Raw genomic sequence first — 13,216 nt, forward strand, 5'->3', positions numbered from 1 at the left:
TTATAGTTACAGTTTTAGCACCTTTCATGGCGACAGTTCTGTTATTCAGCACATCATATGTCAGAGGAGTCTCATCCATATCATTTTGAGGTGTCCTTGAATGCATTTCAATATGTCATCTTCTAGTTTTGTCAATTTTCAATCAGTTTCCTATTTGAACATTTGGTCTTCCTCATTTTTTTCAATTCTTCTTTACTAGTCTGCCAATCATGAATGTTTTTTTTCTGTAGTTGGAGGGCCAAAAATGCCACTCAGTTGTTCTGTTTCCATGTTGTTCTGCATATGCTATTACTTTCCATTTATAACTTGCATCATATGAATGCTTTTTATTTTTTTTCCATCATGAAATTAGCTACTAACTAAAGTATTGTACTGTTACTGATAACACAAAACACTTTCAGTTCGAGTTCACTGGCACCTCAGACTGCAGTGACATATCATAGGCTAGACAGTATTCTTTTTTTGTGATGGTGGAGCAGGAGGGAGACAGTGTTAGCAAACTTGCAAATCCCCACAACTCATGTGTGTCACATTGGTGTACTGCTGCTGCCAGTTGAATCCAATGTTGGCTCTCCTGCAGCATTGTATAGATGGCCATTTTTAAGACTGGCAGGAATCTTAAATCAAATGCTGGATATTTTTATACTAATTTTGAGTATAAGATGCACCTGAATTTTGGAGGCAATTTTTTGAAGATAAAAGTGTGTTTTATAGTCTGTAAAATATAATAATATTCAGCAGTTCAGTTCAGTGCTCAAAGAATAATGGTACACTTTAGGGAAATGGCAGCAAGGGGTAAGATTGATTACCCTGCACACACTGTGTGTAACCCTGGGGCCACATTCGACATGTCAAAGATGTTGTACTGGCAGCCCTTACCTGTTGTATAGATTTTTACGTCTTACTTGGATCATTCTAGTGACTGACAGTGGAAGTTGAAAAGACCAGCCTTGCTCACAGGAAGCTGATAATGCTTTCTAGACTTGTGACATTGGGGTTAAGAACAACAGTAGGGTTCCCTAAACTGGGCAGGTGTGCAGTTTGCATGAAAGGCTATGAGTAAAGAGGCTAATTGTTTGTGTGTGGTGCACAAAAGTTTAGCAGATAAATTATTAAAATAATGGTGATCAACTGCTGAAGTATCCACAAAAGTCCCAGAGTATGATGCACATAAAAAAAGCAGGGGAGCTCTTACAAGGTGCACTCAAATAAAAGTGAGACAAAAGAAAAAAATAAGTAAACTGTTTATTATTTCAAAGGTAATCACTATAACTGTTAATAAATTTATCCCACTGTGAGACAAGACAATGCCTTCATGGAAAAATGTTGTCAGTTGTATATGGAATCAGGATTGTACCGAGGCATACACCTCTTCATCAGAAGCAAACAATGGCCATGAATGTCTTTCTTCAGGGCTCCAAACGAATGGAAATCGTGTTGGAAGAGATGAGGACTGTATGGATTGTGTGCAGGTGCTTTGTAGCTAAACTGGGAGTGCATGCCTGGGTACAATCATGGTTATGTAAGCAAATGCAGACATTTTCGATGAAGGTGTTGTCTTGTCTCATGGAGGGTTAAATGTATTAATAGTTATGGCCCTTACTTTTATGATAATAAATAGTTTGCTTACTTTTTTCCATCTGTCTGATTTTCATTTGACTCCATCTTTTAACTGTAGATGCAGAAATCTGGTCAAAACCCAAAATTGACAGCAGTTAGGTTTTTGGAGTAAATATAACCATACACCAAAAGCATAGTATAATGAGAAACAGAAGTGGTTTATTCATCACAATCGGTAAGAAACTCTGTTAAACCAAGATGGAATTTGAAGCTGCATGTGAGATTGTTTGAGTAAGACTTAGTATCAAAGTCAGACATTAACTTACACTGAAGAGCCAAAAAACCTGGTACACCTGCCTAATATCATGTATGGCCTCTGCGAGCACGCAGAAGTGCCGCAACACAATGTAGCACAGACTCAACTAATGTCTGAAGTAGGGCTGGAGGGAATTGACACCATGAACCCTGCAAGACTGTCCTTAAATCCCTAAGAGTATGAGGGGGTGGAGATCTCTTCTGAACAGCATGTTGCTAGGCATCCCAGATATGCTCAATAATGTTCATGTCTGGGGAGTTTGATGGCCAGAGGAAGTGTTTAAACCTGGAAGAATGTTCCTGGAGTCACACTGTGGCAATTCTGGGCGTGTGGGTTGTCGCATTGTCCTGCTGAAATTGCCAAAGTCTGTCAGAATGCACAATGGACACGAATGGATGCAGGTGATCAGACATGATGGTTACGTATGTGTCACATGTCAGAGCCATATCTAGATGTATCAGGGGTCCCATATCACTCCAACTGCACATGGCCCACACCATTACAAAGCCTCCACCAGCTTGAATGGCTGCTGCCATCAGGGCCCATGGATTCATGAGGTTGTCTCCATACCCATACACATCTATCAGCTCGATAGAATTTGAAATGAGACTTATCTGACTGGGTAACAGTCCAATCTCAGTGTTGATGGACCCAGGTAAGATGTAAAGCTTTGTGTAATGCAGTCATCAAGGGTACACGAGTGGGACTTCAGACCCAAAAGCCCATAGTGATAATGTTTCATTGAATGGTTCACACGCTGACACTTGTCGATGACCCAGCATTGAAATCTGCAGCAATTTGCAGAAGTGTTGCACTTCTATCATGTTGAACAATTCTCATGAGACACTGTTGGTCCCGTACTTGCAGGACCTTTTTCTGGTCGCACCGATGTCGGAGGTTTGATGTTTTACCAGATTCCTGATATTCACAGTACATTTGTGAAATGGTCATACAGGAAAATCCCCATTTTATTTCTACTTTGGAGATGCTGTGTCCCATCATTCGTGCACTGGCTATAACACCATGTTCAAACTCACTTAAATCTTGATAACATGCTATTGCAGCAGCAATAACTAATATAACAACTGCAACAGACACTTGTTGTCTTATATAGGAATTGCTGACCACAACTCTGTATTCTGTCTGTTTACATGTCTCTGTACTTGAATACGCATGCCTATACCAGTCTCTTTGGTGCCTCAGTGTATAACTGGATCTGCCTACTGACCACCAGACTCACACCCTTTGCTAGTACATTTGTTTTCCAGTGATACTTCATCATTGTAGGAGGCGTTAACAATTCAACAGCTGACTGCGATATTTACAGCTTTCTAAGTGGTGAATGTGATAAGACATCCTGCGAAACAAAACTAAATGCTTTCAGTGGACACTACTTATAACAGATGTAAAGGCTGTGAATACTCCTGACCTCTTTGAGGATAATATCAGTGACCATGAGACAGTTGTAGCAACAATGATTATGGAAGCATGATGGATGACTAAACAAGTAGAAAGATTTATGTATTAACTGAACCAGATAAAGAGACAGTAGTGTCATATCTCAAAGAAGATCTCTAAACATTTAGCTACAGGCATGAGCATGTAGCATAACAGTATTTCAAACAATGGAAGGTCCAGGCTGGAATGTCGACAGTTATGAAAAGGATAGATTGCTACTCACTGTAAGGATGACATGTTGAGCTGCAGACAGGCATAATGAAAAGACTGTTGCACACCAAGCTTTCACCGTATGCCCTCTTTAAAAAACACACACACTTCCACACAAGCAGGCAAACTTCATACACACACAAACGCTACCTCTGACTGCTTAAGCCGCACTAAAACTTTTGCATTGAATGAAAGCAGCAATTGGGAGTGGGGCAGGAAAGGGGGAAGGATAAAATTCTGGTGGGTGCACTGGCAGAGAGTGAGCACAGTGAGGGTGAAGGGATGTGAATTAGGGGGAGATTACAGAACAGAGGGATTGGAAACCATTGGGTGGAGGGTGTGGGGACAGTAGGTTATCATAGGTTGAGGCTTTGACAGTTTTGGGGACAGAGAAGTTGTGGTAAGGGTAACTCACATCTGCACAGTTCAGAGAAGATAATAGTGGGAGGGAGCATCCAGGTGGTCTGGGCTGTGAAGAACCATTAAAATTTGGAGTGTTATGTTCAGCTGCATGTTGTACAACTGGGTGGTCCACTTTGTTTTTGGCTGCAGTTTGGTGGTGACCATTCATCCTAGTAAGCAGCTGATTGGTAGTTGTACTAATATAAAAATTGACAGCCATGCATGCCAGTCATACATACCATAAAATATTCGAAGATAGGTATCAACATCAAAATCTATACATGCAGGTACATAGTAAATGCTGGTGATGACCTGGATGTGTCTGGTATTCATACAAATAGCTGAGCCCAGCAGAGGCACTATGGCTAGGGTACATGAGCAACAACTATCATAAATATAATACTTGAAATGGAATTTCCATAATCATTAATTAAAATTACTTTACATGGCAAAATGAGTGTCTGACAATAAAACATGAACTGGCATACAATATTTGGAATTAGATTCATACTTAAAGTCCATGTAAATGGTATAAAGTGTAATAATGGGAAGCTCCTGTCCTGGTAAAGTAAATAATAAACAATTGTGTAAAAGCCAGGATAAAAAGCTTAAAAATAGTATAACATCTATAAATCGAAACCTTCCAGCACAATCATAATCATAATTGTTAGGCAATTAACAAAACAGTGACTGTTAATGAAGAACTAAATAGTTGATAACACCTCGGGAATGGAATCTCAATGGTGCCACAGATCTGAAGATGGCAGTAGTCAAAACCAGTAATAGTGAGTTATAAAGTTTGTGTGATCAAGACAGACCTTTGCAAATAAAGAACCACAATATGATAATTGACTCATTTACAGACTTCATGTCTTCAACTAATTGCAACAGAGCTTATACAGGTGGCCTAGCCTGTGATGGGGTAGGACATGACTTGAATAGGAAGTTCTGGATGGATGGATTGGGCAGGTTTCGCACCTGGGTCTTCCACAGGGATATGGTGGGAATTATCATTACAACTCATTCTCCACTCCCAAAATTATCCCTGCCTCACCCTACAATAACCTACAGACCCCACATCCTCTAACCAAAAGTTTCTCCCTCTCTATCCTATAACCACCTCTCAACTGATGTCCTCTCACCCTCATTATGTTTGGTCTCTGCCAGCATACCCACCAGTCTTTTCCCCTGTCTCCTCCTCTTCTTTCTCATCCCCCCTGTCCTCCCAATGCTGCCTGAGCCTTGTCCTGCCACTTTCTACAGTAGTCCTTGCACACACAGCCAGACAGCAATCTTCCATCTTGCCACCCATACTCTGCTATCCTTCCCCTTTCCCTGCTCTGCTCCCAGTTGCTGCTTTTGTTAAATGCGACAGTTGCAGTCAGGCTAAAGCTGCTAGAGATAGTGGTCATGTGTGCGTGAAGTGTGCCTGCTTGTGTGAATGTGTGTGTGTTTTCCTCTATTTTGTGAAGAAGGCTTTGGTCAAAAACTTAGTGCCCACTCTCTCTCTCTCTCTCTGCTGCTCAAGGTGTCATCATCTTCATATGGTGATAACTGTAACTCAAGTTTAGAAAATAATTGATGAAGCACTGGATTGATGTGTAATTAGTAGAACAGTTCATGATAGGAGGGATCCCCTGAGGCATACTGTTACCGCACAGAAACAGCAAATACTGCAAAATAGCTGTAAAAGAAAGAATATGTCTATGCATAGAGATATGCTAAATGAAAGAAATTCTGTTTACTTGTAAAGTCTGCCAGTGGCATCAAAGTTAGTATACACATATAGATGATGCAGAAACCAAAATTAAGGGTAGAAAAGTAAATGCAGATACGCTGAACTCTGTTTTCAGATATTTTGTTTAAAAAGGGAGATCCATGAGTATTACTCCAATTTAATTGAAGCACAACTGCAAAGATAAGTAATATAGATATTAGTGTTAGTGACACAACAGAATGCTCCAATTCATGCCAAACAATATTGATTTTGAAAACATCGACTATACTAAACCCAACTTGTACTTTTCTCTCACGATAGCCTGAAAGTCATGGATAAAGGCAGACAGGTGAATGCAGTATTTCTTGACCTCCAAACATATTTGACTCTCTACGACTCCAAAAATTACTAATAAGTGTGCTATTATATGGGGTGTCACAAAATTTGAGTGTGGATTCAGTATCTCTTGGTAGCAAGGATGCAGCATGCGAGCTTTGAAGGAGAGGCATCAATGAAATCTACCCACAGGCTTGCCTCAGGGAAATGAGATGAGATGAGATCCTTCCTATTCTTGTTCTATGGTAATGACCTGGCAGGCAATATTGTCAGCAACCTCAAACTTTCTGCTGATGATGGAGTTATTTTTGATGAAGTATAACAACAAAAAGCTGTACAAGTATCCAGTCAGATGTCCATAATTTTACAAAGTTGCAAAAAAATATTCAACTTCCTTTAATTGTTCAAAAATACTCTGAAGGAAAAGAATCACAACACCAAGAAGGAGTCGTGTGGTATAAATAAAAGTTGGTAGATGCATTTCTACATATGAAGATGATATCTATTCAGATTTCATGCTAGCCATGTAAGAGTGGATCTGGTAGTGCCACTATGAGGATGCAAACCAGGTTTGCTTTTAATACACTCTGTAACAGTCATGAATGGTAGTTACCTCTAAGATTGGATGTGATGAGTTGCTCTTAGTCAAGAATGCCTTTAAGGCAATGAAGACATCATCATCAGGAGTCACTTAGTTTGAATGAGATCATGTAATAGGGCTTCCTTCTATGATATTGCAGAAAGACTTGGCAGGAATGTAGCCACTGTGCCTGATTGCTGGCAACAGTGATCACAAGAATGTAAGGTCACAAGAAACTGGATTCCTGCTGGCCAAGTGGCAGGTCCGAAAAGGAAGACTATCATCTTCAATGTATGGCTCTGGTGCTTCGTACTCCATCTGCAGCCGCAATTTGAGCAGCAGTTGGCACCATAGTGATGCAACGAATTGCTACAAATTGGTTACTTTACGAGGTGCATTTAAGTTCTAAGGCCTCTGATTTTTTTTCTCCGGACTGGAAAGAGATAGAAACATGTGCATTGTTTTAAAATGAGGCCGCGTTCATTGTCAATACGTCCCAGAGATGGCAGCACCGTACGGCAGATGGAATTTTACCACCAGCGGCGAGAATGAGAACTGTTTTAAATACTTAAAATGGCGACGTTTTCCTTACTTGAACAGCAAGCAATCATTCGTTTTCTGAATCTGCGTGGTGTGAAACCAATTGAAATTCATCGACAGTTGAAGGAGACATGTGGTGATGGAGTTATGGATGTGTTGAAAGTGCGTTTGTGGGTGTGACAGTTTAATGAAGGCAGAACATCGTGTGACAACAAATCGAAACAACCTCGGGCTCGCACAAGCCGGTCTGACGACATGATCGAGAAAGTGGAGAGAATTGTTTTGGGGGATCGCTGAATGACTGTTGAACAGATCGCCTCCAGAGTTGGCATTTCTGTGGGTTCTGTGCACATAATCCTGCATGACGACCTGAAAATGCGAAAAGTGTCATCCAGGTGGGTGCCACAAATGCTGACGGACGACCACATGGCTGCCCGTGTGGCATGTTGCCAAGCAATGTTGACGCCCAACGACAGCATGAATGGGACTTTCTTTTCGTCGGTTGTGACAACGGATGAGACGTGGATGCAATTTTTCAATCTAGAAACAAAGCGCCAGTCAGCTCAATGGAAGCACACAGATTCACCGCCACCAAAAAAATTTTGGGTAACCGCCAGTGCTAAAAAAATGATGGTGTCCATGTTCTGGGACAGCAAGGGCATAATCCTTACCCATTGCGTTCCAAAGGGCACTACGGTAACAGGTGCATCCTACAAAAATGTTTTGAAGAACAAATTCCTTCCTGCACTGCAACAAAAACGTCCGGGAAGGGTTGCGCGTGTGCTGTTTCACCAAGACAACGCACCCGCACATCGAGCTAACATTACGCAACAGTTTCTTCGTGATAACAATTTTGGTGTGATTCCTCATGCTCCCTACTCACCTGACCTGGCTCCTAGTGACATTTGGCTTTTTCCAAAAATGAAAGGCACTCTCCGTGGCCGCACATTCACCAGCCGTGCTGCTATTGCCTCAGCGATTTTCCACTGGTCAAAACAGACTCCTAAAGAAGCCTTCGCCGCTGCCATGGAATCATGGCGTCAGTGTTGTGAAAAATGTGTACGTCTGCAGGGCGATTACGTCGAGAAGTAACGCCAGTTTCATCGATTTCGGGTGAGTAGTTAATTAGAAAAAAAAAATCTGAGGCCTTAGAACTTGAATGCACCTCGTAAAGGCCGCTCTGAGTCAGATGCCCTGTAGTGTGCATTCCACTGGACCTAAATAACTGCCATTTGTAACTACAGTGCTGTCAAGTGAGAGGTCATTGGAGGGCAGCATGAAGGTCTATTGTGTTTTCTGATGAAAGCTGTTTCAGCGTCGGTGCCAGTGATGACTGTCTGTTGGTTTGATGGAGTCCAGCTGAGGGCCTGCAACCAACCTCTCTGCATTCTAGACTTCCTAAATATATACCTGGAGTTACGGTCTGGAGTACAATTTCATATGACAGCAGGAGCACTCTCATGGTTATCCCATGTATCCTGACTGCAAAATTGTATGTCAATGTGGTGATTCAACCTGTTGTGCTGCCATTATGAACAACATTTCAGGAGGCGTTTTCCCACAGATTAATGCTAGCCTATGTACTGCTATTGAACCAAACATGCTCTACAGAGTGTCCTTATGTTGCATGGCCTGCTTAATCACCAGATCTGACTCCAATTGAGCACTTATGGGACATCATAAGATGACAACACCAGCATCATCCAGAACCAGCATTAACGGTTTCTGTATTACCCAATCAAGTGCAACAAGCGTGGAACTCCCTACAAACTGACATATGGCATCTGTACAATGAAATGCACACATGTAAGCATGTCAATGTTAATCACTTAATTATGTTACAAAGACAAATGTACTCCCAAAATTACTCTACATCGATTATTTTTTGATGCTCTGACTTTTTTTCTGCCAGTATATGAAATTGTCTATTTCACAAAATGTAAAATCATAGTATCATATGATTGCAGTATCAATAAGTCAGATAACTGGAGTCAATCAACTCACGCAAAAACCTCAATGTGTCAGTTTGTGAAAGTATGAAATGGAATGATCCCATACAGTGAGTTGCAGGTAAAGAAGGTAGTAGATTGGTTTTGTTGTAGGATGCTGGGGAAATACAAAATTAGACACATTACAGTGGGCACAATAGCATTGGAGTACTCATTTTTCTTGTGTTCTAACTGAGTGTAGAGCAGAAAGAAACCACAAGACATGGACCATTGAAAAGTATCATCTGTCATGCCATTCACAATTGTTTGCAGAATATGGATGTATATTTAAACACAGATGTGCTTTTTATGGTCCTATTTTTGCCACTGCATTTTCTGCTGCTGTTTGCAGTTATTCACGGAATTTGGTTGTCAATGATATGGATCTATCATCATCTGCCTTGCAACTATTATTTTGCTTTTTTGGTGACAGAATGAAGAATTTTGCAGTATTGATAACACCTTGTTAAGTGTTGATTAATGCTTGTTGATTAAGTCCCATGCAGTACATGGATATCTCTCTTCCTGGCACAAGTTGCTTTGGTCTCAGATGTTAGCCACACTTTCTCTCAGCTTCCACTATAATTGTCTCTCATATGTTGTAAAGGAAAACTGGATTTACATTGCTGAGAATATTTTAAGGAAAAAAATAAGTTTTTCATTTATTGTGTGCTGTTCGTAAACTTCTTATTTAACTTCTTATTTATCATCCTGTTCATTGTCTAGTACAGCAGTGCAAGCATACAGGTGTGTGTGTGTGTGTGTGTGTGTGTGTGTGTGTGTGTGTGTGCGTGTGTGCACTCACAAATTTTTCAGTCTTGTTGTTTTCTCTTTCAGTGACTCAACTCCTCTACTATTTGGTGAGTTGTCACCTTCACTCCTTCACTCCTGAAATTATTCGCTTTTTTCCTATTACCCAGACTCTCCATTGCCAGGTTCTGCCGTGTGTTTTAATTATTTTGGGGTATGTGCATCACTTAAATATATTTTTGTAGAAGCTTTAGCATATTAGTATTTTAATTATAGTACTTTATCTGTATATGATATCATTTTCTAAAATTGCCTCACCTGACGAGTTCTTGATCTGGATAATGTAAGTTCTTATTGGACTGTTTCCATTGTATGAAGCTTTCCAAGTAATATTGACTGAGCGACTATAAAAATCTGTCAAATGAACTTTGGCTGGTGGATCTGGTATTTCTTGCACTATTAAGTAGAACTCTGAAAGATCACTTCCATATTTGTTAGTAGCATTGCACACAAAACAAGATGAATCACTTCGTAATGCATTTTTTAGTGTCATCTTTGAATGAATTTTGAAGTCCATGGTTTCTTCAGTGATGTCCACTTTAGAGTGAAAGTTTAGGACAGATGAATGATTGCCAAGCAGCCAGTTTATTTTAATTGGTTTATCTCCCTCTACAACACAGTCCAAAATGGCAGTTTCACCTTTTTTAACCGTTACATTCTGAAATGTTCTAGAGATTCTTGCTGGCACTGAAACGGAATATAGAGGATTGTCATCTTTAAATAGCACAGAAAAATTGAATTTATATAGTATTAATGTACATTATTAACCTAACTCAGGGTACTAACCATGCACAACAATGTGAATTGTCTTACTCAAATTGTTTCCTACACCATTGATAGCTTCACAGATGTAGTAACCTTTGTTTTCTTGAATCACATTCTGTATCCACATGCTACCATTTTCAAAAACTCTGCAACAACAATAAAAAACTCCTGTAACTTGTGACTCAGCATTTATAGAACTACAAATAGTTCAGTGAAATTAAGAATCAGTTTATAAGGTAATGAGATAAAAGTACCCTATTTACATGCAGTTTTGTTCTGTGTAAAAGATATATATTTATCAGTGAAATGTTTGTAATTGGTTATTACAAATACAAGATGTGTTGACAGTTGGTCTTACACTTACATGTGAACTGTGTATGTTCAAACTACAACTAATACATCAGTTTAAAATTAAAAATTAATGCTTCTTACATCTGATATAGGATAACTGTTCAATCATAGGGTAGTAAACAGACGATTAAAGGCAATAATTCAGTAGGGCTCACTGTGAAGGGAACCATGTAGGAGAGAGTCTTATAAATTGACCACCTTTCAAATTGTACCAATAACTTACCTAGCAAGCTATCTACATGGTGATGTGGCCTGTTGGACTGAATTTGTATTAGGTTATATCCTGCTGTTTTACATGACCAGCTCGACAGACTTGAGATTTCTGTCACATAGTGCTTCAATTTTATATTGTGCTTTGAGGAAGTAAAGTTTTGTTAGTGAAGGTAAGCAATTGTACTCTTACAGGTATGTAAAGTCAATCTATATAGTATATAAATATACTTATTCATATATACAGCGACCTTTTTATAGGTTATATTTTGAAGAATATTACACATTTTATTATTTCATTTTATTTAACCACACAATAGAAGAGATTATATTAGATTATGGCGAGTGTTATACTTATATCAGAGAAAACACCATTTACTTTCACTATGTAATATTTTTGTTGGCACAAGATAAATCAAAACACAAAGAAACAGTTTTTGACAAACACGGTAACAGTCATGACGAATGTCTCACACCAACTAATTAACAACCAAAGTAAGTAAAACGAAGTACAAAAAAATATTTTCTGGCAGTCCTGCCACAGAGCCCCCCCCCCTTCCCCCCCCCCCCACACACACTGAGGAGCGTGGAGTGCATAGGGCATAGGAGGAGTGATGAGGAGTAAGTGATAAAGGGAAGGTAAACATTTAAGGCATGACGTGAGAGGTGGCCGTATGATGCGGCAAGCACGGGTGATAGCAATAGGGGTAGGAGGATTTGGGGAAGACGAAGGAGAAGGGGGGGTTACTCGTATAAATAAAACATTATTGGAGTCTACATAGGCTGAAATGTCATTTTGTGAAGTACCAGGAGCCACATTGAAGCACTGTAATAGCTTAATGTCTTTCTGGTCAGATGGCACAGAATTGTTTTGAATTTCAAATAAAAAAAGAAAAGTGTCCACAAGTTGTATTTTTATAGAGTCCACATCATAGTCACTCAAGTTCACTTGAAACACTAGTTCATTACTGCTGGCACTCGGAGGCATTAAAAATAGAAGAGGGCGGCCTTGACTTGCAGAGAGTGTTTGATTAGCTTGTGGAGAAGGGAGAGGACAGGCCTCTGAAGTTTCATGCAAAACAAATTCATTATAGTATATGTCGGTGTCGTTAAGGATCCATGCTGGCTTCAAGATGGTTTGTTCTTAAAGAGGATCGTATAAGTATTTTCAGAGCGTGACGGGACCTGGTATGGGCCAGTGTAGGTGGAGCAAGGGGCGGACGACGGCGTCTTCTCTAAGCATCACATAGTTACAAGAACTGAGGTGTGGGTGAATGAAAACCGGAGGGGTAGCATGCGATCGAGGTTGTGGAAAATGTAACTTGTTGATATGCTGTCGAACCTGTCGTACCGACTCAGGAAGTTGATCCTCGGGAAGTAGAGGAGGATCATCAAGAAAATCCGCTGGAAGTATGAGGTTTTCTCCGTATACCATCTCAGCAACTGACGCTTTAAGGTCTTCTTTGAAAACCGTCCTCAAACTTAAAAGGACCCAGGGGAGTGCCTCAGTCCAAGAGGAAGAATGACACATGAGAGCGACCTTCAGGGTACGGTGCCATCGTTCTATTAGGCCGTTAGATTGTGGGTGATAGGCTGTAGTTCTGAATTTGTTGATACCACATAGTTGACAGAGGTGATTAAACAGATTAGATTCAAACTGTCTCCCCTGGTCTGTAGTAAGTGAAGTAGGGCAACCAAAACGAGAAAGCCAATGGTGGACAAAAGCATTAGCTACAGTGTCAGCCGTAATGTCCGCGATGGGGATAGCCTCGGCCCAACACATGGTACGATCTATCATGGTCGCTAACGGAATGACGATGTCCAAATGGACATGACGGAATCTACCTGAGGGCACAGTAAATTTGCCTAATGGGGGCTTAGTATGTTTGTGTATTTTGGCTCTCTGGCAAGGTATGGATGCTCTCGCCCACCGATTACAATCTCTTTTTACATTAGGCCAAACGTATCTCTCT

General features: G+C 40.3%; 1 protein-coding gene across 1 annotated transcript in view; it reads right to left on the reverse strand.

Annotated features, from left to right (window-relative positions):
• Window positions 1-13,216, reverse strand: part of LOC124775447 (Down syndrome cell adhesion molecule-like protein Dscam2) — a 157,502-nt gene that overhangs the window by 74,265 nt on the left and 70,021 nt on the right. The window contains exons 8-9 of the mRNA XM_047250280.1: window positions 10,704-10,828; window positions 10,176-10,604 (exon numbers count right to left, since the gene is read on the reverse strand). Of these exons, the coding sequence (XP_047106236.1) occupies window positions 10,176-10,604; window positions 10,704-10,828 (554 nt within the window). The remainder of the gene's footprint in view (window positions 1-10,175; window positions 10,605-10,703; window positions 10,829-13,216) is intronic.

This window comes from Schistocerca piceifrons, chromosome 2 (genome assembly GCF_021461385.2).
Source record: "Schistocerca piceifrons isolate TAMUIC-IGC-003096 chromosome 2, iqSchPice1.1, whole genome shotgun sequence".
NCBI lineage: Eukaryota > Metazoa > Arthropoda > Insecta > Orthoptera > Acrididae > Schistocerca > Schistocerca piceifrons.